Source organism: Prinia subflava, chromosome Z (genome assembly GCF_021018805.1).
Source record: "Prinia subflava isolate CZ2003 ecotype Zambia chromosome Z, Cam_Psub_1.2, whole genome shotgun sequence".
Classification (NCBI taxonomy): Eukaryota; Metazoa; Chordata; class Aves; order Passeriformes; family Cisticolidae; genus Prinia; species Prinia subflava.
Window position 1 is genome coordinate 90378091 of NC_086283.1, and position 24973 is coordinate 90403063.

A 24973-nucleotide genomic window follows, 5' to 3' on the forward strand; every position below is an offset into this window, starting at 1 on the left:
GTGACGCGCCTTCGAGGGGTCGGCAGGCGCCGGCGGCGATCGAGCGGCGGAGGCCCGGCGGGGCCGGGAGACACCGGCCCGGGGACGCGGGGACCGCGGGACGCGCTCGGCCAGGCCCCCCCGGCCCCGCGGCCGGCAGGGGGCGTGAGGGGGGGAGGCCATCGATGGGGGCGGCCGCTCTGCACTCGGCTGCTCCGCCCTGCCGCTCGGCTCTGGATTAGCGCAACTGGCGACGTGGGACGGCCCGGCCCGGCCCCGCGCCCGCTGCGGGAGCGGCACCGGGAGCGGCACCGGGCAGGCCGCCGGCGGGACGAGCAGCCCGAGGGCGGCGGCACTCTGGGGCTGCAGCCGCGCCAGCGCGACGCGGTGAGGGGCGGCGGCGCGGGGAGCGCCCCGGGGGGTGGCGATGGCGCTGCGGGCGCGGGCGCTCTACGACTTCAGGTCGGAGAACCCGGGTGAGATCTCGCTGCGGGAGCACGAGGTGCTGAGCCTGTGCAGCGAGCAGGACATCGAGGGGTGGCTGGAGGGCGTCAACAGCCGCGGGGACCGCGGGCTCTTCCCGGCTTCTTACGTGCAGGTGATACGCGCCCCCGCCGCCGAGCCGCCGCCGCCCGCCCGCTACGCAAACGTCCCCGTCGGCGGGTTCGAGCCGCTGCCGCCCCCCGCCGCCTTCAAGCCGGCGGCGCAGCAGCCCCCGCCCGAGCCCTTCCCGCCGCCCCCCGCCGGGTATCCCTTCCCGCCCTATGGCGGCTCGTACCAGCCCAGCCAGGGCAGCGATGACGACTGGGACGACGACTGGGACGACAGCTCCACGGTGGCCGACGAGCCGGGCGCCCTGGGCAGCTCCTACCCCGACTACGAGGCGGCGGGCGGCGGCGCTTCGGGCCGGTACCGGCTGTCCACCCGCTCGGAGCCGTCCCTGGGCCCCCGCGGCGCGGGGCACCCGCCGGGACACCCGCACCCGCCCGGCGGCGGCGGCGCCGCCAAGAGCTCGGCCACGGTGAGCCGCAATCTCAATCGCTTCTCCACCTTCGTCAAGTCCGGCGGAGAGGCCTTCGTGCTGGGCGAGGCATCGGGCTTCGTGAAGGATGGGGACAAGCTGTGCGTGGTGCTGGGCCCCAGGGGCCCCGAGTGGCAAGAGAACCCCTACCCCTTCCAGTGCTCCATCGAGGACCCCACCAAACAGACCAAATTCAAGGGCATGAAGAGCTACATCGCCTACAAGCTGGTGCCCAGCCACACCGGGCAGCAGGTGCACCGCCGCTACAAGCACTTTGACTGGCTCTACGGGCGCCTGGCCGAGAAGTTCCCTGTCATTTCCGTGCCCCACTTGCCAGAGAAGCAGGCCACTGGCCGCTTCGAGGAGGACTTCATCTCCAAACGTCGCAAAGGCTTGGCATGGTGGATGGACCACATGTGCAGCCACCCCGTGCTGGCTCAGTGTGATGCCTTCCAGCACTTCCTCACCTGTCCCAGCACGGATGAGAAGGCCTGGAAACAGGGCAAGCGCAAGGCTGAGAAGGATGAGATGGTGGGTGCCAACTTTTTTCTGACCATCAGTGTCCCCACAGGCCCTGGGGCCAGCCTGGACTTGCAGGAGGTGGAAAGCCAGGTGGATGGCTTCAAAGCCTTCACTAAGAAGATGGATGAGAGTGCCCTGCAACTTAATCACACAGCCAACGAGTTTGCCCGCAAACAAGTCACTGGTTTCAAGAAGGAATACCAGAAGGTGGGGCACTCCTTCAAGTGCCTCAGTCAGGCATTCGAGCTGGACCAGCAGGCCTTTTCAGCTGGCCTCAACCAAGCCATAGCCTTCACTGCAGAAGCCTATGATGCCATCGGGGACCTCTTTGCAGATCAGCCCCGGCAGGACCTAGATCCTGTGATGGATTTGTTAGCGCTGTATCAGGGGCATTTGGCCAACTTTCCGGACATCATCCATGTGCAGAAAGGTAAGACCCTTATGTGTTCTTGAAACAATTTAAATTTTATATGTCAGTGATACGCAACCGATATAGGAACTAGGGGCTAAATTTGGCCTGTGTCTGGTTTGCTGGCCTTGTGTTCAATCTTCCTGTGTTTACTCAGGTAAACTCTCACTAGAAATACAAAAACCACATCAGTGGCAATTCTTGTTTTGTGCCAAAGCCCTAAACATAGTTAGGAGTTTTGATGGTCAGGGGTTGCTGTTTGGCTGCCTATCTCTGGAAGCAACCACGTCTAAGTGGCTGCTAAACTGCCTATACATTAAAGATTATTTGGCTTGTTTATAAACCCTGGAAATCAAGTGGTATGGAAACATCTATTAATCTGAGGTATGTTAGGTATCTTAAATCTCTTGTCTATTAGGTAATGAATATGCAGTAATGTAATGAGGATGCAGGTACTCCTCTGATTGACCACCCTGTTCAAGGTGCACATGGACTTGTGTGTTTTGCAGCATCATTCTGATGAGATGTTTAAGGCTGCTGGGGCATCTTTGTTCAGCCAAGCATCTTGTGGTGTCTTTGAAAGAGTAATGGTTGGCTACGGTGTTCTTAGCTAGAGTTGTTCAACCTTTTACTTTATTGTCATGAACAGATGGTGCTCACCTGTTGGCCTTTCAGCATCTTTCTAGCTGAAACACAGTTTCCCAATTAAGATTGTTGGTTGTAAGGTACTTTGTGGTCTGTCAGAAAGAAAGAGACTCAAAAATGAAAAGAAAAATCTGCTACATAACTAATGACACTTGGTCAGATAAGCAGAAGTTTGGAGTGCTGTATATGTGGAGATGCTGCTGTTAAATTATTGATAGTGATACATTCTTTACTGTTTCGAGTAAGTTCATCATTAGGTCTTTTTTCTATTACCTTCCTTACCTATAATTTTCAACTCAAAGTTCAGGAGAGTGTGGAATGGATTTGAGCTGTAAAAGAGACCAAGAAAACATCATACATGCTGTGCAGAAATGGATATCCTTAAGTTACCCGAGAAAATGCATGAGCTTTGTAGAAAATTATTTTGGAGATTAATAATAAGTGTTTTGCATCCCAAGTGAATTGTCACTCAGGGCAAATCAGTCTTTTTGTCCTTACATGACATTTCCATAGGCTTTGCATCTGGAAAAGTACATTAAGTTTGATAAAAAAAAAGAGTTGGAAAATTTTTTCAAGAGAGCAAAAAGGCAGGTGTCCAGAGGTATGCGTTGCTGGGAACATCTGAGGAAAGAGAGTTGCCACGAAATGCATGATTTGTTGTTATTTAAGAAAATAAGCTTTTCATTAAAATTTCATGCATCAAAGTGAGATTTCCATTCTGCTGTCAAATACCAAAAATTGTGAGTGGAAACTTAAACAATCTTAATTTTATGTTGAAGAAGAAAGGGAGGTGTGAAGGTTAACACGGGAGGAGTTGCTTTGCTGGCTGCTGTGGTATTGTGTTTTGATAAAAGCGTTCAAATATTTTAGATTTGGAGAGATGAGTGGCCTTGGCAATGCCTCACATTTGGGAGCAGAGCATGTTAAAGTGAATTGTCACCTAATAGGATTATCTGTAAGCTTCTGGAAAAAATAAACGGATGGATATTTTTTATTAGAGGGAAAAATCCAGCAGACTGTATATACTATTTAAAAAATGCATCCTTAAGCTTTAATGTTATATGGAGGTCTTCACTGAAGTATTTTTGGAGACAAGCCTTTGAAGAGAGGATTGAGAATATTAAGATACATGCTGAAACCATCCCTATTTCTTTTGTAGTTCTATTTGAATTTACACTTACTGGTTGAGTTTACCTTGCTGAACTGCTAAAGGTTCATGTAAATAACTAGAGCAGTGCATGAGCATGAACTATAGAGTTGATTTTGGGCGAGAGCACTGACCTGGAGCAGCTGGGAGAAGTGTCCAACACTCCTGCATGCAGCTGTTAATGCTCCAGCACCTCTGGGCTAGCACTGTGTTCACAGTATCATCTGTGGTACATACTCGTCATAGGAACATGGCAGGGGCTTGGGCAGTGGGTCTCTTGAGTGTCATGACAGGAGCTGGGTTGTGTGTTGCTGTTTCTACTACAAGACAGCAAACTTGAGGAAAACTGAGAGTCATGTTTTTCACTCCATATATTGCTGGTTTATTACTCTTAAGAGGTACTTTTAAAAAGGTACAGGTTTTCAATTCCAATCTGTAAACTTCAAATGAAAATATGAACTGTTTGGTGTTCTTGCAACATAAGGGCTTTGTTTTAAATTTACAGTTTTGAGAAATAATATTGTCCCTATAGACTATACAAATATCTGTTTGTATAGTCAACAGCAGTGAAACTGCATTTGTGATAAGAAATCGTCTGAAAAATAGAGTTGATATGTCTTTCTTCAAGGGTTTTATGTTCTAGTGTACAACCTCATTAAGCAGTAAAATAAAACCAAAGTGCCCTTATAAGTGGCAGAAGCATCAGCCTGACATTGATTAAATGGCCATGCCTTTAAAATTATGAACCCTGAAATTAGGAGTAGTTCTCTTTTTGTTGCTACTTAATGCAAATATATTGTTTACTTCAGATAAAACCCAGGATCATATTCCCTTGGACATGAGGAGGATGGAAGAACAAAGGCAGCTGTACCAAAACATGCCTGTGTCTGTGTGTAGAACTGGAGGACTATGAGTGTGAAAATGATCAAATCCCAGTCAATTCCCCCAGCTCAAGCTGGTCCCTGTAAATCTATGGGGCCTAGTAGGATTCATCCAAGAATACTTAAAGAGCTGGGTGGTGTCATTACAAAACTCCTCTTAGGATTTTTGGGCAGTCTTGGAAATTCTGAGAGGTCCCAGCTGAGTGGAAGCTGGCAAACATTGTCCCAGTTCTCAAATAGGGCAAGAAGGAGGACTCCTTCCACAGGCCTGTCAGTCTCACTTCAGTGCCTGGAAAAGTTATGGAGAAGATTGTTTATTCTGAGAGGTGTTGAAAAACACCTGAAAGACAATGAAGTCCTTGATCACATCCAGCACAGCTTCATGAGAGGAAAGTCCTGCGTATTGAGTCTTCCTTTTGTGACAGGGAAATCCACACAGCTGATCAAAGGAAGCTATTTGATGTGATCTTTTTGTATTTCAGTAAAGCTTTCGTTGCTGTCTCTCACTGTATCCTTCTGGACAAAATGTCCAGCTCACAGCTGGGCAAACACATCATGGGATGGTGAGCACAGGCTCATGGGTTGGGCACAGAGGGTTTCAGAGACTGGGGTCACCTCAGACTGGGGGACCTGTCACTAGGGGGGTTCCACACGGCTCCATCCTCAGCCCTGTGCTCTTTGACATCTTCATATGTGAGTTGGACAAAGGAGGAAAAGGAATACTAAGTTTGCTGATTACACCAAATTTGGAGGAGCTGTTGACTACCTTGAGGGCAGAGAGACCTTAAGAAATTAAGAGGTGAGCAATCGAATTAGAAATGAGCCAACAATACAAAGTTTAACAAAGGAAGGCGCCAAATTCTGCACCTGGGATAGGCAGCCCTGGATCTGCACAGACAGACTGGGCAATGAGAGGCTGCAGAGCAGGGCCATGGAAAGGCCCTGGGCTCCTGGCCCATGGCAAGTTGAACAGGAGCCAGCAGTGCCCTGGCAGCCAGGAGGGCCAAGCGTGTCCTGGGGACAGCAGGGACAGCATGGCCAGGCGGGCAAGGGAGGGGATTGTCCCCTCTGCTCTGAGCTGGGGCGGCCTCACCGCCAGGGCTGGGGGCAGGTTTGGGTGCCACAGTGTAAGACAGTAAACTACTAGAGAGGGTCCAAAGGAAGGCCATGAGGATGTTGAAGGGTCTGGAGGAGAAGCTTGATGAGGAACAGCTGAGATCACTCAGTCTGTTCAACCTGGAGGAGACTGAGGGGAGACCTCATTGCAGTCTGCAACTTCCTTGTAAGGGGAAGGGGAGGGGCAGGCACTGATGTCTTATCTGCATGATTGATGACAGAAGCCAAGGGAATGGCCTGAAGTTGTGTCAGGGGAGGTTGAGGCTGGATATTAGGAAGAGGTTCTTTACACAGTTTTCGGACACTGGAACAGTCTCCTGAGGGAAGTGGTCCAAGCACCAAGCTGGACAGATTTCAAGAAGCATTTGGACAATACCCTCGGGCACGTGGTGTGACTCTTGGGATGTCCTGTGTAGGGCTGAGAGTTGAACTCGGTGATACATGTGGGTCTCTCCAACTCAGCATATTCTGGGATTCTGCAGCTTTAACTGTCTTGTCCTGTTATGCTTTTGCTGTACTGCAGTTAGCTGAAGAGCTGCTGAACGTTATTTCAGCAGCTAAGTGTGTTTTGTGCTATCAGCTGAGAACTCTACATGTTTAAAGTTTCTTTAAAAATTTTTCTGCAACTTATGCAAAAAGAGCCACAGAGATAAAAGTTCCCCTCTATGTGGGCTTTGTCTTTTTCTCTAGAATTATGAGTCAAAGACATGTAAACCTTACTGTTGCTTTGTCTGCATCTTACCAGGTTTACTGTTGTGCATTTAATTGTTTTGGAATTCAGTCTTTCTGCCTTCTGTGCTGAGGACATCCTATGTCATCTAATTTGTGTAAAACTCATGTACCAACAGACTATGCAAATATTTCCAAACTGTTATCTTAATTATATCATTAATTGATATTTTATGAAATGGCAATAGCTTCAATAGGAGATTTTACAAGATTACAAGATTCCTTTTCCTCTTTCATTTACAAGATTCCATTTCTTTCATCTTAAGTTCCTAGTGTTTAAGGAATTTTCTGCAGGGAAGGAAGAGTTAAAAGTTTTTGCTACAGGAGAGACAGAGGAAGTATTTGAACATTTCTATGCCACATGCCAGTCAAAGATCAATACTTTGAGACTTTCTTGATTTCATATGCACCCTAGTTCAGGTCTGATGATTCATTCCATGGAGCCGTACAGCAAAGAATGTGCCCAGTTGGAAACCCCACATTTCCATCTGGAAATGCTTGGTTTGAGAGTCCCACTGAGGCTGACATGGAACTTATCAACCAAGGCATACCAAGGCAAATGTCCCTTACAACAGCTTTTTGTTCCATAGGTTTTATTTTGAAAAACAAGTGCTTAAGGAAAGCTGGTGCCTGGATAGGGTAGACAATGACAGAGTGGTGTCTCAAGCTTCTAAACACCTCAATACTTTCATGAATCTAGCCCTCAGTGTAGGGAAATGCTTTTAATGCACTTGCATGAAAATATTCTTGGGGGTACAGTACATGGGGAGTTTTGGAATGGAAGGTACATATTAGACAGATATACTTGCACACAGTTTTCTTTAGCCCCTGGCAAAACATTTGTAGAAGATGGATATTAAGTTCCAGAGGCTCAAAAACCTAAGTTGTATTTTGTAATTTTCTATTGCAGAACTGATGTATCTTCAAAGAAATAGTGCTTCAGGTTTTTTTTTTTTTTAATTTTGAGAAGCAAAGCAGCTTCCCATTTGTAATGGATAATACCTTCTCCTTCATGCATTTAAGGTCTACTTGGGGAAATTCCCTAGACGTTCTTGGTGAAATAATTTCTACATATTAATTGCTAAAGCTTCGCTCAACTTGATGCAATCTTCTTACTTCTGTAATCTTCAACACAAATGCTCACTGCAGGCCCATGCAAGTTCAGGTTCAGAAAATTCATGCACTTGTGGGAATTGGAGACATCGTATGCTAGTATCCTAGCTCATTCTTGTCTGACTCTCTTGTTTTCATATTTGCTTAGTGATAATAGAGAAATTCGGGGAATTTTGCATTTCTTTCTTTCAAGTTTTGTTTTAGGAATTACTATAATTGGCCTCTTGTGATTCATGAAAGTGGAAGAAGTACTGACTAACATGCTGTTTCATCTCTGCTGTCCAGATTTCTTCTCTCTTAATGTTATGATGTTAATGTTTGAGCAACTTCTGGTTATGGTTTTTACAAAAGAGATCTGAAAAAGTAGTCTAAATGTTTCCCGAGATACGGACAATTCTATTGCCTTTGCATGTCAGGATTTAAGAGAGTTATATTTCAAAAATACCAGAATGACTTACTGTTTCTTGGTCGCTGTTTGTAAAAAGTAAAATAAGGCAAATGGTCTTATTTACCCAGAGCAAACTTAATTCTAGACATAGGCTTTAAAGAATACACTTGCTGTATTTTTAGAATATCTTACAAAACTATAGGTGAAAAATTGATCCACATGGAAATGCATCAAAATTTAAAGCACCAGAAGACTCAAACAGCACTGAAACCTGGAACACTCCTTTTCCCTCCTCCCCACACAGGGAAGAAGTGGTATTTGAATTAATGAATAAATCAGACTGGTTAATATTGGCACCTAGAACTTTATATCACAGTGTAAAAGCAGTGCTTTTCTCTCGTGCTTACTTCCTAAGCACTTCAATTTGTTTTGCAGGCATGATTTTTCTCATCACTGTTTTTCTTTTTAGCTACCTTTTAGGAGTTTTTTTCTCCTCTGTCCCTCAGATACATACACTTTGCATGGGCTTCAACTCAGGTAGCTGCTGGTAAGAGCTAGGCATGTAATCCTAGCCAGATGACCCTTGCAGCAGTAAAAAGAGATGGGCACTTTATCTGTGCAAAAACTTCGGTGAGAAAGGATGTACTGCTCCAGGGTGACTTCTCTTTCTTGCTATGTCAGCCTCCTCATAGCTGTTACAGTGATGATGTAACACTGTCTGCTTGCTGCTGCATTACCCAATATTGTCTCGCAATATCTGAAAGTAACCTTAAGGAAATGGAGCTAAAATGTGAAAGAATCTTCACATTTAGAAACTGTATAAAATTACAGCTGCCTTAATTTGTGTGAAGTCAGGTGGACAGGAATAAATGACTAAAGTTGAGCAATGGCTTTACTTGAAGAAAATTAAACAAAAGAACAAAAACAAGGACTTCTGTGGCCTGACTTTCTGAAAGGTGCATTGTTCTTGTAAATGTGTGATTCTTTTTTCTTTTCCAGTTCCCCGCAGTCTCTGTGGCTTTCTAGGGGAGCAAGATTCATGCTGTTGTGATGGGTCTTTTTCCTATTACCTTTTGAAGCTAGTCTGGTATCATAGACCTTCAGTAACAGAGAGACATCTAATGGCTAATAAAACACCATGGGTTGGTTTTTTTCAAAACGTGGTGGTATCAGAGGAAGACTGTAGCTATTCCTTCCATGGGAGGGACTACATGCATACTGCACTCCAGAAAGTCTTAGTCCTAAGAGAAGTTTTAATTGGAGCTCACACCTCTAGGTCTGACTACAGGCAGTGCATATGTAAATAAATATAACATTTCATCAGATTTTTAATCAGACCACAGATAATGCACCATACTATGTACTCACCACAAGCAGTAAGGCATTGTCTACTGGGAAGGCCCTGTGAGCAGCTAGGGAGTTGCAGAACAGTGTAGATGTTAAAGAATTAAAAACTATATTATAGAAAGAGGAAGTCATTCTGTTTCAAAAACAAAGTAATGCCTTTTGAGAGACATATGAAGAATCTATATAGTAGGATGGTTTTCCTGAAGCTTTGGGTACTCCTAGTCTGGCTGATAGGACTTCCATCCAAACACGGAAGACAAGAATTGGTAGACTGAAAATAGATAGAGGCTCCCTGAGCTCTTCCAATTCTTTGTTAGCACATTATCAAAAACAAACAAGCTGACTGACTTTTAATTTGTAAGTCACCTTTGAAACAAGGACATGTTTCAGCCTTTGCAGCAGCTTTCCATGACTTCATTGTTGGACTATGTTTGAACAGTTAAAATGCCAAGTCAGTAAGTGCAGACTGTATAAACTTATCCAGTTGGCACCTTATGTGTTTTAAATTGTGTGGTTCAAATAGCACAGAATTTGGAAATTTTAATTGAAAAAATAGGAAATTACATTTGGCTGAGTCCCCAGACATGAGCCTTATCAGCAGACTAGAGCAAACAAATGGCACATGCTTTCTTATGCAGTCTTGTTTGTGTCTTTCATTAAAGCCATGAGGACTTAAATAAAGTGGGAAAAAAACCCCTAACAACCCACTAGCATTTAAACATCTGTACAGTTCTTACCAGTGACTTTGGGTTGTTACTGTAGCAGAACAGGAAGAAGTGATGTTTTCAGCCTTTGTTTTAAGTAGGTACACATCATGTGTGGACAACTTTTGTAATCATAATGAACTAAGCTACCCTTTTTATACCTACATGCAGTTCATTCATTAACAATGTGAAAAGTAGGTTCATCCTGTGATTCAGAGTTTACATTGCCTTTTTGTACCATGGTAAAAAGAAACTTACTATTCTGTGGGGTTTTTTGGATTTTTTGTGATTTTGAATCTTTATATGCATGAATAACTATGCTGCCTAACTAGCAGTGTATTAAAGAAGCTTTTCTTTTAAATAATGTGAGTGTTATGCTTAATTTTCACATGTTCTACTTTTGTATTATATAAGATTTATTAATTCATTGTATTAATGATGGCTTACCTTAAATATTTTTTTCTGCAACAGGAATTCTACTTCTTTTTGTTCTTACAGAGAAACTGCTACGTTCAGAAATCTAAGAGAGGGCAATTAAACGTACTAGGATAAAGTGAACCAGTATCTGTATTTCATTTGCATCTTGACTCTTTTCATATGAATTTATGTTAAACTGCCTATGCATGTTTTATTTGCTCATCTGAGGACAGTAGTGGAGCTAAGCAGGTGATAATGGACAACCAAACATCCTAGTTGTTGCTTGTTCTTTGCTTCCCTTTTAGCCTTAACAGAAAACAACATCCACAGTCAGGTGTTTCATTGTGCCCCAATAAAGCAGTGATGCAAGAGTCAGTGAAAGTTGCATTTTCACTTAATTCTCTCAGTAACAGTGTATGGATGTTGATACACACGGTTACCTGTCTTCACCTGTCCATCCACATCCCATGAATCTTACAAAAATTTTGAAGTCAGCATTTAATGTAATGGTGCTTACATCCATTTTGGAGAGGAGACATTTCTGCTCCTTTGTTATTAAACATTTCTACTGAGAATTAATTTCTCTTATCCATGGACAGCATAATTTCTGATGGTTGTTTTCTTGAAGTCAACAGTATGAAGAGGACTTTACAAAAGCTGTTAAAATTCTGTAGCATCTTTTTAATATAAAATGCTTGTTCCTAGCATCCTAATTGGGAAAATTTAGTGTTCAAAACCTGTGACAACCAGACTGTAATATATCAACTCCAATTCTTGAAAAGCAGAGTTTTGTATTAAAGAGCTTGTTTGATGCCCCAGTTAGATGTAAACTAATGAGAAGTGCTACAAATGACTGAAAGGTTTCATCTTGGTACTTCTGCAAATTCCAGTTGCTTAAATTTTCAAGTGTGGTCCTGAAAAACATGACTAACTTTCTAATGGGCAAATGTACTGTGTTTCTGGTGACCAGCCTAGTTTATGTTTCACTCTTTTCTGTCCCCCTAGTCTGCACTGCCAGCTGAAACCACACCAAAGAAAAACTCTTTCAAATGGTACATGCGAGTGCCAAAAAGTACAGAGTGCCTTAGAACTGGGCAAAACCGGCATTAGTTAGCATTTGCATCTCAGGCTGTGGTGCAGAATATTATATTTGTGATAACAGACAGCTGTACACACAGTTTAACAGAATTTTACAGCCAAATGATTCCTGGTGGACCTTCTTTCAGACATCACTGTAGGTGCTTATAAAGTCAAAACGATTCACAAACACAGTTTAAACATGCTTTAGTGTCTAAAATAAGGTCATTTGTTTGTTTAGAAGACTGCCAGTGTACAATACATCAAAAGATAACAGTTTTAATGTCTCTGCATTCAAGACTTGAATGGAAAATATTCATCTCATTTTACACATTTTTTCTGTGTGGCTACCTAGCATTATGTTTTGTTGGCAGTTCTTAAAAATTTCATTAATGGCATTATGTGGAATGGTAGATGCATTAAAATAGTAATTCTATGATGTTTCTTTCGTTTACTTGACCATGTTGCTCTCATTTTCTGTTGTCAATTCCTCCAAAGGCAAGCTATGGCATCTGCTCACAGAGCAGTGTGGTGTAGCATGCCCCAGCAAAATATTTGTACTGGAGGTGCTACACACCAAAGCTCATAGATTCCTCTAGGGTACTCTGGGACTGAAATGGACATTGACAGTGTGGAGATTTAAATATTTTTTCAGCAGTGTGATCATTTTACACTCTCTGAACTTGTACAAGTATGATTAGAGTCCTTGTAGATTCAGATAAATAATTGGTTCTGTAAGCTCTTCCTCTGTGTGTGTACTGACTAAAAGATGTATGCTCAGTGAGTCTAATCAGATCTTAATAATCGTATTATTTAAAATTTTAAAAATATTAGTTAAACATTAGCTGGACTACCAGTAACCCAGGTAGTTTTGAAAAATTGACATTTTACACTGTCCATTCTAGCATAATTGTTAATTTAGTTTATGTTAATTAAGTCAATTTATAAGTTAATACCATTGATGAAATTACAGCTAATTAACATTTTGAAATACCTAGCAAAGACTGTTTTCTATGTTGGTTCTTGAGTTGTGTAGATTAAAAAGTGATTTCAATTTGAACTGAAGAATGTGTTTTTTACTGTCAGTTTCAATAAGCTTTGCAACAGGGTAACTGAAAGAACGAATAGTTACATCTGCTAACTCTAGTCAGTCAGTGTTGATCTAGATGTCAACAGAGTGCTGTAATTTATAAACCTAAATTTAGAGGATAGTACTATGTTATTTGGGGCTTTTTTCCAGCAATGGGCAACAAAACAATGAAAACCAAAGCTCACTTTTTCTAACTATGATTAGGCTGCAGGTTTGAAAAGCATTATAGCTATTTTTATCTATCTACAAAAACCTCTATGATACTAAAGTAATTGATGTGTTTGAGTTTTATACTTCTGACATTTCACATTAGAAAAGGGAATGTTGTTTAAGTGGTTTTGTGCCCTTAAGGAGAAGAATATTTTTAAACACAAAGACTGGATTTGAAAACCATTGTGTTGGCACTTACAAAAGCAAATGGCAGAATTTTGCCTTTGGTTTTGAAATGACTTGCTTTTTTTGTTGGGAAAACTGTAAATCTAGGATTTTGAAAAACAACTCATTCCAATATTAATAACCGTAATGGTACTTTTTCCTTATGACATTTCTTTCAGTTCAGTCTCCACTGAAAAAGTCTTCTGGTTTTAATTTCAGGCAAATTCCTATTATGCTGCTTTCCGTTATAAATCTTGGCCAGAAAATGTAAAGAATTTCCAGAATCTCAGTGTAGGCTTCTTTTGTTAATCAGTGCTCAGAGCATTCTTAAGAAAATAATCTGTCAGTGTAGCAAAATCTCTGTTCTGTTACAGAGTATTTTGCTTTCAATTGAGAGAGAGAAGTTTGGGGATTTTTTCAGAGGTGGATTTCACGCTGTGTTATCTCATTGTCATGGTTTGAGCATAGCTGGAAATTAGGCACCACACAACTGCTCACTCAACCCCTTCCTCTCTCTACCCCCACCCCAACACCAGTGGAATGGGGAGGAGATGTGAAGTAAAACTTGAATGTTGAAATAAGGACAGTTTAATAATTGATACTAAAGTAAAATTCAATAGTAATGGTAAATAATAAAAATGATAATAAAAAGGAAACAAACAGGTGATGCACGATGCAATTGCTCACCAGCCACTGACTAATGCCAGACCCCCCTTCCCAAAACCACATTTGCTGTGCTTCTGGGTAACTCCCCCCGTTTATATCCTGGGCATGACTTCTGTGGTGTGGAATATTCAATTGGTCGGTTCTAGTCACCTGCTCAACTCTGCTCCCTTCCAGTATTGTTTTGTGCACCTCCTCACTGGCAGAACATGAGACTAGGAGGGAGATAAAAAGAGTCCCTGACTTGGAATAAACAAGCCTTAGGAAAAATCCAAACATCAGTGTGTTATCAACACCATTCTCATTCTGAATCCAAAACACAGCTTTTTAACAGTAGTGAGAAAAAATTAACTCTACCCTAGCTGAAACCAGGACACTCATGAAATGCTTCTGCAATGTTCCTTGTATAGGAGGTAATGATTGTGTAACCCAGGACTGACCTGGATCACATAGCTAAGCCATTGATAAAGCTAAGGCATCATCTCTCTCCCCAGGTCACTTGCATTCTTTTATTGGATTAGTCATTTGAGACATCTTGTAACAACATCTTGGCTAGATCTGGAGTAAGAGGGACAACCATGTAGACCAACTTGCTCTGGCAGCATTCTGCTGGATTAGAAATAACATTGTTAACATGCACGTGAGCTACGCAGGGTTTGCTTTTTCAAATCTTAATTCAAAGATTTGTAGTTAAATAATCTCATCATTAAGTAAGGAAAAATTAAATATTTCTAGTTACATTATCTGCTTTTACATCTTTTTATGAAAGTGGCATCATGGGTATGGGGTTTTTTTTTCCTTTTCCATTAGAGATGATTTCTTTGGTTTCTTGTAAGAAAAATAAAGCAAGGGGAGTTATTTGAAAAGTTCAAAGCTCTCTCTTCATTAAGATGCTTTGAAGGACACATCATACATCCTCTTAGAATATTTAATATGCTGGACAGATAAATAGTGTGTAAATGTGTGTTGTTTTACCTTCTAGTAAGTAGTGCAATAAATGTTATTTTGTAGTTTGCTGATAGTAGAAACATGAAATATTTGTTACCTGCCAAATTTTATTTGCACAAGATTTCTGAGTTACAGCTACTGAGAGATTGTAAAAAAAGAAAAAGTGTCTGCTCTGTTTTAGTATAATTCATTACTGAAATGCAAGAGATACTTTAATAGCTGCAATGATAAAAACATTACAGTCGTATGATATAAAAAATTAACATGCTGGGTCTTACAAGCTGGATGAGTTTTCAAGTTGAATATTTTGAAGTAAGATAGTGAAGACGTCGATATATTGGTGACTTAATGGATTCTTGAGACTGACTGAATTTCAGATCTCAGTGACTTCAGCAGGTGCTCACTGCTGCTTCAGGTACTGTATTCAGCAGTGTTGAACTGATGCTGCTTTGTGTTTCATCTATATGCAGCATTACTGTATGCAGTTAAATTGCTACTGCTACAGCAATATACTGTTTGTCTTTTTTAAGAATGGAGCAAGCCTTCCATGAAACAGATGTCATTGTAGTAAACGCTGTGCAAAGAGAGAGGAAAAAAAAGAGCTCCTGCCCTGAAGAATTCTTTATATGGGTTAGTAGCTTCAGACACAGCAGATGTTTCACTCCTGTGTGTTGCATGCAGCACTTGAGAGCTGATGTTTGGGTGTTTTGAGAAGAGGTGGAGAGGGGGAGATGGTACATCCTTAGCAGGTATCACTGCACCTTGGCTTCTGATTGCATGTGCTGGCAGGCACAGGGCAGGCCTGCCTTCCTAGGAAGACTAAGGAGTTGAGTGAGAAGCAGTCTGGATTGCAGTCTGCAAGAGACAAACCTCAAAACTTCTGCCTTCTGGCCACATTGCAGGCTGCAGCTTGGACTTGGAGACACATACATCAGCATGGGATTGTAGGAGTACATGTGTACTTTGTGTGGAGGGTGATTGAGTGTATGGATCCAAACCCATCCTTAGTTGATGCACAATCTCAAAACATTGGTTACGGTAATAAGACTGCAGATGACGTGAAAATAGATTGTTTGACCCAAACCTACGTGCTTTCAGGTTCAAGATTTTCAGGGGTTTTTTTGCCTGAATGTATGTAATTTTTTCTACCTGATAGCAATCTCATGTTTACATAAGTACCTTACTGTCTCAATACACTTCTTTTTTTCCTCATAACTTCTCAGCGCCCATTTTAAGTTGCTGTTAGTACACTATGTTTAATGGCTTGAAATTATTTCTGTTGAGAATTCTACATTGTCCCTGTTTTCTTGGCTTCTAGCAGAACACACTAGCACAAATATTGCTAGCATGAATGTCTCTTGTTAAATGTGTTTATATCATCTTGTGTTGTGTTTAATCTCATATTTCAAAACACGGACTGAAATCTGAATCTCTTTAAAACCCTTAGCCACAGTGAGCACCAGAGTCTGTTTACTGTAAGGCCTTGAGCAATGACAAATAACATTCATACAAGCTTTTCCCCACCTTTAAGAACAGAAATAGATGTAGCAAAGTTTTTTGCATCATTTGTAATCCAGGCCCTCTTCACTTGTTTGAAAGCTAGTCCTGATCACTGGAAAGTTACTCCTGACAGAAGGTCTTTAAAAGCATGAGCAAGATTGAACAGATTCTGTACATCTGAATCTAAAAAAAAGCCCAAGAATTTATTTTTATGTATTCCATCCCTTTGGGAACAGTGCACTGGTGTATATTTATCCCAGGCATGTACTCTGTGGTAGGCTTCTTTGAGCTAATATGCATTGAGAGGTGGCTCCGTCTGTTTCTTTTTCCTAAAATATGTTTTAGCCTTTTCTCAGGCTGCTGTGATTCAGCCTTCTCTTTTTTTTTTTTAATGCATCTTGCTTTTTTTTGATTGTCCAAACCCATACTAGATATTCACATAACTAAAATTAGAAGCCAGGAGAAATTTGTGCAGGTGTACTTGTAGGCTGGTGCGCCTTGCTCACCCCAGCACCCCACAAGGGTGGCAGCGGGAGCTGTGAGGTGCTGAGTGTGATGGATCAGTGCGGGTGGAGCTGGAGGAGTTCGTGGTGTTCAGCCCGGGGTGCAGCAGGTCCAGGGCTGTGAGCTGGAAGTCATGAGGGGTTACCATCACATAGTGAGGCATCTCTGCACAAGACCCTTCTCTTCAAGGAGCTGTACACAAGGGGCTGCTTCTCCTGTTCCCATAGGATGAATCACTGAACTTTCACATCAGTGAATCTCTGTTCCAGCTCAGGGTTTGCCTCACATAGATTAAAATATAAGAAGTGTAGATTATGGAAAGGTGTTCTGAGAAAATTTGGGAGTTTTTTGTTACTCAAGTTGCTTTTCAAGGTGAAAACTAATAACTTTTAAACTTGGATTTGCTAAACTAAGTCTGGCAAACTTCAGTAGATGCTGAACAGCTTAAAAATAACATTTTAAAACAAATGATTAATTTCTTCTTAGAGTAAAAATGTGGATTTGGAGGTTTTTTCTCTGTTTTTAGGGAGAATTCTTTGATTGTCCTAAAATAAGATAAAATTTCCCCTCTAGGTAGTTTTTTTTAAGATTAGTTATATTACTAATAATTTAAAGACATTTAAAAAAACCGAAGCAATATAAAAGTATAGCTTTATACTCAAGGATATGTATGAGCTTTGTCATATGTTGCTGACATCTGGTTATAGTCAGTCCAGGTTTTAAAGGAAATTCCACTACAGGACCACTATGATCCATATGCATTAACAGAGTAGTATTAATGATTGTACCATACTTTTCCCACTGGATTCCTTCACTAATTATATTTCTTTTCTTTTCTCCTTTCTTTTCTCCTTTCTTTTCTCCTTTCTTTTCTCCTTTCTTTTCTCCTTTCTTTTCTCCTTTCTTTTCTCCTTTCTTTTCTCCTTTCTTTTCTCCTTTCTTTTCTCCTTTCTTTTCTCCTTTCTTTTCTCCTTTCTTTTCTCCTTTCTTTTCTCCTTTCTTTTCTCCTTTCTTTTCTCCTTTCTTTTCTCCTTTCTTTTCTCCTTTCTTTTCTCCTTTCTTTTCTCCTTTCTTTTCTCCTTTCTTTTCTCCTTTCTTTTCTCCTTTCTTTTCTCCTTTCTTTTCTCCTTTCTTTTCTCCTTTCTTTTCTCCTTTCTTTTCTCCTTTCTTTTCTCCTTTCTTTTCTCCTTTCTTTTCTCCTTTCTTTTCTCCTTTCTTTTCTCCTTTCTTTTCTCCTTTCTTTTCTCCTTTCTTTTCTCCTTTCTTTTCTCCTTTCTTTTCTCCTTTCTTTTCTCCTTTCTCTCTCCTTTCTCTCTCCTTTCTCTCTCCTTTCTCTCTCCTTTCTCTCTCCTTTCTCTCTCCTTTCTCTCTCCTTTCTCTCTCTCCTTTCTCTCTCTCCTTTCTCTCTCTCCTTTCTCTCTCCTTTCTCTCTCCTTTCTCTCTCTCCTTTCTCTCTCTCCTTTCTCTCTCTCCTTTCTCTCTCTCCTTTCTCTCTCTCCTTTCTCTCTCTCCTTTCTCTCTCTCCTTTCTCTCTCTCCTTTCTCTCTCTCCTTTCTCTCTCTCCTTTCTCTCTCTCCTTTCTCTCTCTCCTTTCTCTCTCTCCTTTCTCTCTCTCCTTTCTCTCTCTCCTTTCTCTCTCTCCTTTCTCTCTCTCCTTTCTCTCTCTCCTTTCTCTCTCTCCTTTCTCTCTCTCCTTTCTCTCTCTCCTTTCTCTCTCTCCTTTCTCTCTCTCCTTTCTCTCTCTCCTTTCTCTCTCTCCTTTCTCTCTCTCCTTTCTCTCTCTCCTTTCTCTCTCTCCTTTCTCTCTCCTTTTCCCATCTCCTGTTTCTTTTCCAAAAAAGTTGCATAATATATCTAGTTTGGAGGGCAATCATCTTGTTTTTTATTGATGTAAAATAATCTGAAGATTATACACGCTCCAGAGTTTAATTATGCTTTCAGCTGCTGATGCTGTGAATTTCAGTATTTCTTTTCCAGTTTGGTCATTTTAGAAATAACATCTGAGGCTGTTTCCCACATCACATCTGAAGAGTTGTCATGTTTATTTAACCAGTTACATCTGGCTTCCAGTAAGTCACAAATTTCAGTTTTTCACAGCTGTGCATGGATTCCTGTCGTGCCCACAGAGCTCAGAAAAAATTTTGCTAAGCCTAAATTTATCGAAAGAAATGTTCTTTTTGTAGGAGACGGGATTAAGTGTTTCTCAGATCATACCCTACCTCACAGATTCCTTACTCCGAAGAGGACAACATACAGATCTTTTGGCACAGTGTCACTGCATGTGGAAAAGGTTTTTCAGTGGTGTTTTTGGGGCCAGGCTGGAGATGATGAGGTCAATCAGCAGAAGCAGGCAGTGCTAAGAGCTTAGCCATCCCACTGTCATGCCATGGGAGCCTGGAAGCTGTGGAACATTGCCTAGGCCTCACAGCCCCCAGAGACAGACACTGCCCTTGGCCTTCAGCCAGCATGCTGTAGTCTCATGTAAGAAGTGTCATCTGAAAGGAGAGTTACAAATATTTAAAGGACCAAGAATCTACTGAGGTGATAAAAGGTGATTTGGTTTGGTTACTTGAATTAAATAAGTTTGTAATATTCAAGGCAAAGAAGTTGCTCTGTGGGAAATTGAGTCCAATAATATCAATGTCTTAAGATGTATCTTGGTATTCTATCATTTTATGGGTCTGCTTGGGGTAGGTATGTTTTGGATGGTACTTTGCTTTTGTAGGATGTGTGTGCCTTAATTAGCTATTTAGAGAGGGAGGATTGTCAGTTCTGTAACTCTGCTTTTCTAGTACCTTTTACAACACTGAGTAAGCGTAAGGTCTGCATGGGTATCTGTGACTTTGAGATAAACCTTTAGATTCTCTAGTAATTAAAAATTAGTTTTGGAGTATCTTTGGTGTAAAAGCAAAAACATGTATTGACAAGATTTTGTGTATTAACGTACACTTTAGACATTTCACAAAGATTGGGAAAAGGGATATTTCACGTAGCCCAGTTCTTAACAGGGTTATTTTTTCTTTATTTATGTAGGTTTAAATTGACCTGACTAATTTTCTCATGCTTTCACTTACTCTTCTACTGGTATAATGATTACTTATTCTCTGAAGGACACCATCTGATTTTTAAGGTTGTGAAATAGGATGTTTTAGTAACTTCTTCTTACATTGAGAAGCTTTTGTTTTGTTCCTTTTCATTCACACGTATGTATATGCACACCTGTAAATACACTGAGAATAAGCCTTATACAAATCCTTGCTGTTATTAAATCACTTGTTATAGTTCAGTAGTTGAGTCTACATGGTCCTCACCGTTCAACTGTTTCCTTTTGTTCTTTACACAGGAGCCCTTACCAAAGTAAAGGAGAGTAAGCGGCACGTGGAAGAGGGGAAGATGGAGCTCCAAAAAGCTGAGGGCATTCAAGAACGTTGTAACATTATTTCTTTTGCAACCCTTGCAGAAATTAATCATTTCCACAAAATTCGAGTGAGGGACTTTAAATCACAGATGCAGCATTTCTTGCAACAGCAAATACTCTTTTTTCAAAAAGTGACACAAAAGCTAGAAGAAGCTCTTCACAAGTATGACAGCGTTTAGTCTCTGATTTGCGGACTTTGCTCAGCAAGAACGTGACCGAGGTGGCGGGGCAAATGCTGCTGAAGAGCTGTTGCCAGTGGTAGATGGCGGTACGGGGATGGGTTTGTGATCACCTGGAACCCGGGTTTAATCTCGATTATGTAGAAAGGAAACAGTTATAGGGCTATGTAGTAGAAACAGTACCATGCATTGTAACTAAGTTATACTGTGTATGCCTATACCATTGTAACTTTTTTGAAATAATGAGTATACTATTTGCCTTATTGCTTTTTGAAATACGGTATCTTAGTACATACTTCGTAGACCTCAAAACCCTTTGGGTATTTAAGGAAGTTGGCTAGATAAAAGCCGACTTCATATGCCTTTTTACTTTCCTAGATTTGGATTTCCTAAATTCAAACAATTCTCTGTTTACAGACTCCTACTAGAGCAGCTATGTGATTCTGTGCCTTTAGACTCTATTTTTCCTTTTCTAGTAAGTCACATTTTTATGATTAAATGAATGAAGGGTTGATGCCTATGATGGGAACTGATGATGAAACCTCACATTGACTGGAAAAAAATCAGCTGCCATCCAGTTTGCATAGCAAGTACTTTCTTATGACACATGTTGGCTCAAAAGGGAAAAGTTAAATTTTTCACACTTTCCCTGGAAATGGAGACTTACTTGTTACATGTTCTAGGATGTTAAGCACATGTAAAAAAATACACCACTTAATTCCCTTTCTGAAATAAGTAATACAGTGAGGGGTGGTTTTTTTGGTGGTTTTTGTGGGTGTTTTTTTTGATTGTTTTTTCTTTTTTTTTTTTTTGGTATACAGCATTACTGTAAGTGGAAATTTGAAGAGTTAGCCTAATAAAATTTTCATATATAAGGGGATATTAATGCAAGCTATGTGGCTGCAATATTTTTTTTAAGTTTCAGATTATTTGCTCTTTGTTCAGTTGGTGATTCAGTTGAACTTCAGACTTGTATCTGCATTGCCAGTTGTCTGAGTTGAAACTCCACTGTGATTCCTTAGTTTGCTAAGTTAAAAGTTTTCGGGGATTTTCAGTAATATAAATGATCTGAAGTCTTGGCTGAACTGACTTGGAAAACAAGTGGCATTTTTATGTTTGTAACACTCAAGAATTAACAATTGTCTTAATTTTTGTATAAATATTTTTGACAAGCAGGGTGCATTTATATATATGTAAACACTATCTTTAAAGAGGTTTATGACTTATTTCCCTTGAATTAAGTCTGAAGTCTGTATTTCTTACCTATTGGTTTCCTTCTTAGAGGTCAGTGTGAAAGAGGGTTTTTGTTTATCCTATCTCTTTTCTCCTAAACAAAAATAACAAATCTTTGTGAGGAAGCAAAATGTTTATTTTTTTGTTTAATTCAATTAATCAAAAATAGGTTAAACAAATGAAAGCCTGGAAAAGGAAGTTGAGCAGCAGTTAGAGTTAAGTACAAATCATTCCTCACCTATGCAGCAGAAATGTGCAGTTCTTTCACACGATCATGTGAGTTTCTTTAGTTTAACCTCACACCTCTGTTTCAGAGGAATAACATGTAAGAATGTAGTTTTGGTTTTAAGATTCATCCCCAAATGTTTGGAGATGGCTGTTTTGCACAAGCTGCGTTTGGCGGTGCTTCTAGTGCATACATAAAACAGTAAAATATAGAATAATGAAGAGGGGAAAGCAAGTAACATTTGTATTTGTAAAACAAAGGACAATCAGTGAGGAAAGACTCCATTTTCAGCCTGTTGAATCAGTTCTGCAAACAAGATTGACCATAAAATATGGACCACAGTTATAGGGCTGGTTTGCTCTTTACCTTCCTCATGGTGTCTCATTCTACATTCAAAACTCACCACTTCCCCTAACAGCTCTTCCAGTAGTACTCCTGATTTCCTGTATGTCATTTAGTTATGTGACAGAGTGATGAGCTAGGTTTGAGCTGAGTTCCATGGCTAATGTTTGCTTAAGCCAGATACTGTTTTAGTAAATGTCTTTACAGTAATTAGATCAAACTACAATCAAACTGATTCTACATGGAGCTATTAAGACCTGTTCAGATACTGATCTTGGTGCAGTTGAAGTATTTTAAGAGGTTAATATTAATGACATGTTCATGTCTGGGAAGAAATTAGACTGTGATATGTATTCATACAGCATTATCAGACAGGTACAGTTTTCCCTAATAAACTGTCATGGCCTTCAACTAACTTTCTCATTCGTGAATTTGTTTGGGCACATGAAAAGTGGGTGTAATAATTGGTTCGATTTGATGCACCTGAAGATCTTGACTGAAATCCTTGTTTAAATTGTTGCAGACTACAGAAAGGTTCAAGTCTACATCTATAGTAGCATTTTCGTCTTTTCCTCAGTCGTTATAGAGTTGAAGTTGAACTGGCTGATGGGTGGAGCGCACGGAGTTACAGTAAAGGGTGTTGCATCAAACTGGTGGCTGGTCACCAGTGGGGTTCCACTAGCTCGATCTTAAGCCCTGTGCTCTTCACTGTCTTCATAAATCACTTGGACACAGACTCAAAGGGATTCTACGTTTGGTGATGAGACTAAGTTGAGAGTGACTGTGGACTCCTTTAAAGGCAGAGAAGCCCCACAGGGAGACAGGGACAAAGCAGAGGGCCAGGCAATCATTAACCATGTGAAGTTCAACAAGGGCTGGTGCCAGAATCTGCACCTGGGATAGGCAGCCCTGGATCTGCACAGACAGACTGGGCAATGAGAGGCTGCAGAGCAGGGCCATGGAAAGGGCCCTGGGCTCCTGGCCCATGGCAAGTTGAACAGGAGCCAGCAGTGCCCTGGCAGCCAGGAGGGCCAAGCGTGTCCTGGGGACAGCAGGGACAGCATGGCCAGGTGGGCAAGGGAGGGGATTGTCCCCTCTGCTCTGAGCTGGGTTTGGGCACTGCGATATAAGATATTAAACTACTCGAGAACATGCAGAGGAGGCCATGAGGATGCTGAAAGGTCTGGAGGAGAAGCTTGATGAGGAACAGCTGAGGCCACTTGGTCTGTTCAGCCTGGAGAAGAGACTGAGGGGAGATTTTGCTGTGCTCTTCAATATCCTCATGAGGGGAAGAGGAGGAGCAGGCACTGTTCTCATCTCTGTGTGACCAATGACAAGACTCAAGGGAATGGGCTGGAGTTGTGTCAGAGGATGATTGGGTTGGATATTAGGAAGAGATTCTTCACCCAGAGGATGTTTGGGCACTGGAACTCCTGAGGGAAGTGGTCCAACCACTAAGCCTGACAGAGTTCAAGAAGTGTTTAGACAATGCTCTTGGGCACATGGTGTGACTTGGGGATTTCTGTCAGGAGTCAGCTTCCTAAGGGTCAGAGTTGGACTTGATGACCCTGATGAGTGTCTTTGAGCTCAGCATATTCTATGAGTTTATGATGTGGGAAGCCTGAACTCCATAAATGCTTGCTGCACTATACAAGAACGACAGTATTATTTGTATTTGGACCAAGTATGACGTTGACCACTTATGACTGACCGGCTACTGAGTGGTGTGGTCAGAGATCCAAGTGTACTCTACAGTAATGTGAATGTATATTATGTGAGACTGTGCAAGCACCAAAGGAAATCTAACAATTTAAATAAATAAATGTGAAAGAAAGCAAATTTGCAGTTTATCATAAACACTTTGGTTTCATGTGATTCATGTCATTTGTTTTCAATGCATCACAGTGTGTTGGTAAGTATTAGGAATCTATTATGCTTGTTGGAGTTCGATATCCGGAAGAGGATCCACTGAGGTATTGGTTTTTGTTAAAGTGCTGAGTCCTGTGAAAACTGGAATGAACCCATCATGGTAATATATCTATGTAGAATCACCAGCAAGTGGAGTGTGAGTAACATTTCTGTTCAAATTGTAGGGTTTATAGTTAGAAATTAGCAGCATATTAAAATTACTAGGTGTTGATTTCTATTGCTATTCTTTTGTGATACTTGCAGAAGAGAGTTACCCCTATGATTTGTGCATGTTTTCTACATTCTCGCTACCTTCTTTCAGGGTCCAGTTGCAGGGTGTTTCATTTATAAGTGTTGTAAGTCCCAGTTTAGAGGGGCCAATAGAAGAATTTTGTGGTGATGAAACATGCAAACAAGCACCAACAGAACCTGGGGGAAAAAAAGAAAACCAACAATATGTTGCAAATAAAATTTGTTTGTTTTTAAAAAACTTTAATCAGCTGCTTGCACTGAAAATACCTCCATTACTTGGTGAGGCACAGGTAATTTTTTTGTGAATTTCAAGATCTGGTTGGCTGTACCTGATTGTTTTGTCAGACCTTCACCATTCCAGCTAGCATCTTCCATACTGGTTTTCTGCTGCAATCTGAATTCTTCTGGAAAGCTTAAGTGAGAATTGTTCAGCTATTTCTCAAAAGGAATTCATAAAAAAAAAAAAAAAATTAAAAGGGGAGCTTTCTTTTTAAATTGTGTTACAATTTGGTTGAAAATCTTTAGTTCTTTCATATTTTGGAGAAAGGACTTGATACTTGGCAGATATTTTACAACCTTAGATGTGCTTTTTGCACAGCCTGTGAAAATTTGTCCAAATTATACTGAAGTTTCTCTGGGCACTGCTGTGCTCAATTTTGACAGATATATTTTCTGTAACTCCCCTTTGCTCCAGGTAATCTTGATTCTAACCTTAGTCAGCAGCAGCTAAGTGAGGCTTTGTCTGTGATTCTTGTTTGCCTTCATTCAGGTGTGGCTGAACCTCTCAGACCACAAGCTGAGCAAAGAAGTGATTGATAGGTGCTGCCAGCCCTTCAGGCC

At 41.1% G+C, this 24973-nt stretch overlaps 1 protein-coding gene across 1 annotated transcript; it reads left to right on the forward strand.

Moving 5' to 3' along the window:
* The first annotated feature begins 261 nt into the window (after nt 1-261).
* Nucleotides 262-24609, forward strand: SNX18 (sorting nexin 18). Its single transcript, XM_063422630.1, has 2 exons — nt 262-1952; nt 19919-24609. The coding sequence occupies exons 1-2, from the start codon at nt 407-409 to the stop codon at nt 20170-20172; spliced, it is 1800 nt and encodes a 599-aa protein (XP_063278700.1). The 5' UTR covers nt 262-406; the 3' UTR covers nt 20173-24609.
* Nucleotides 24610-24973: the final 364 nt, after the last annotated feature.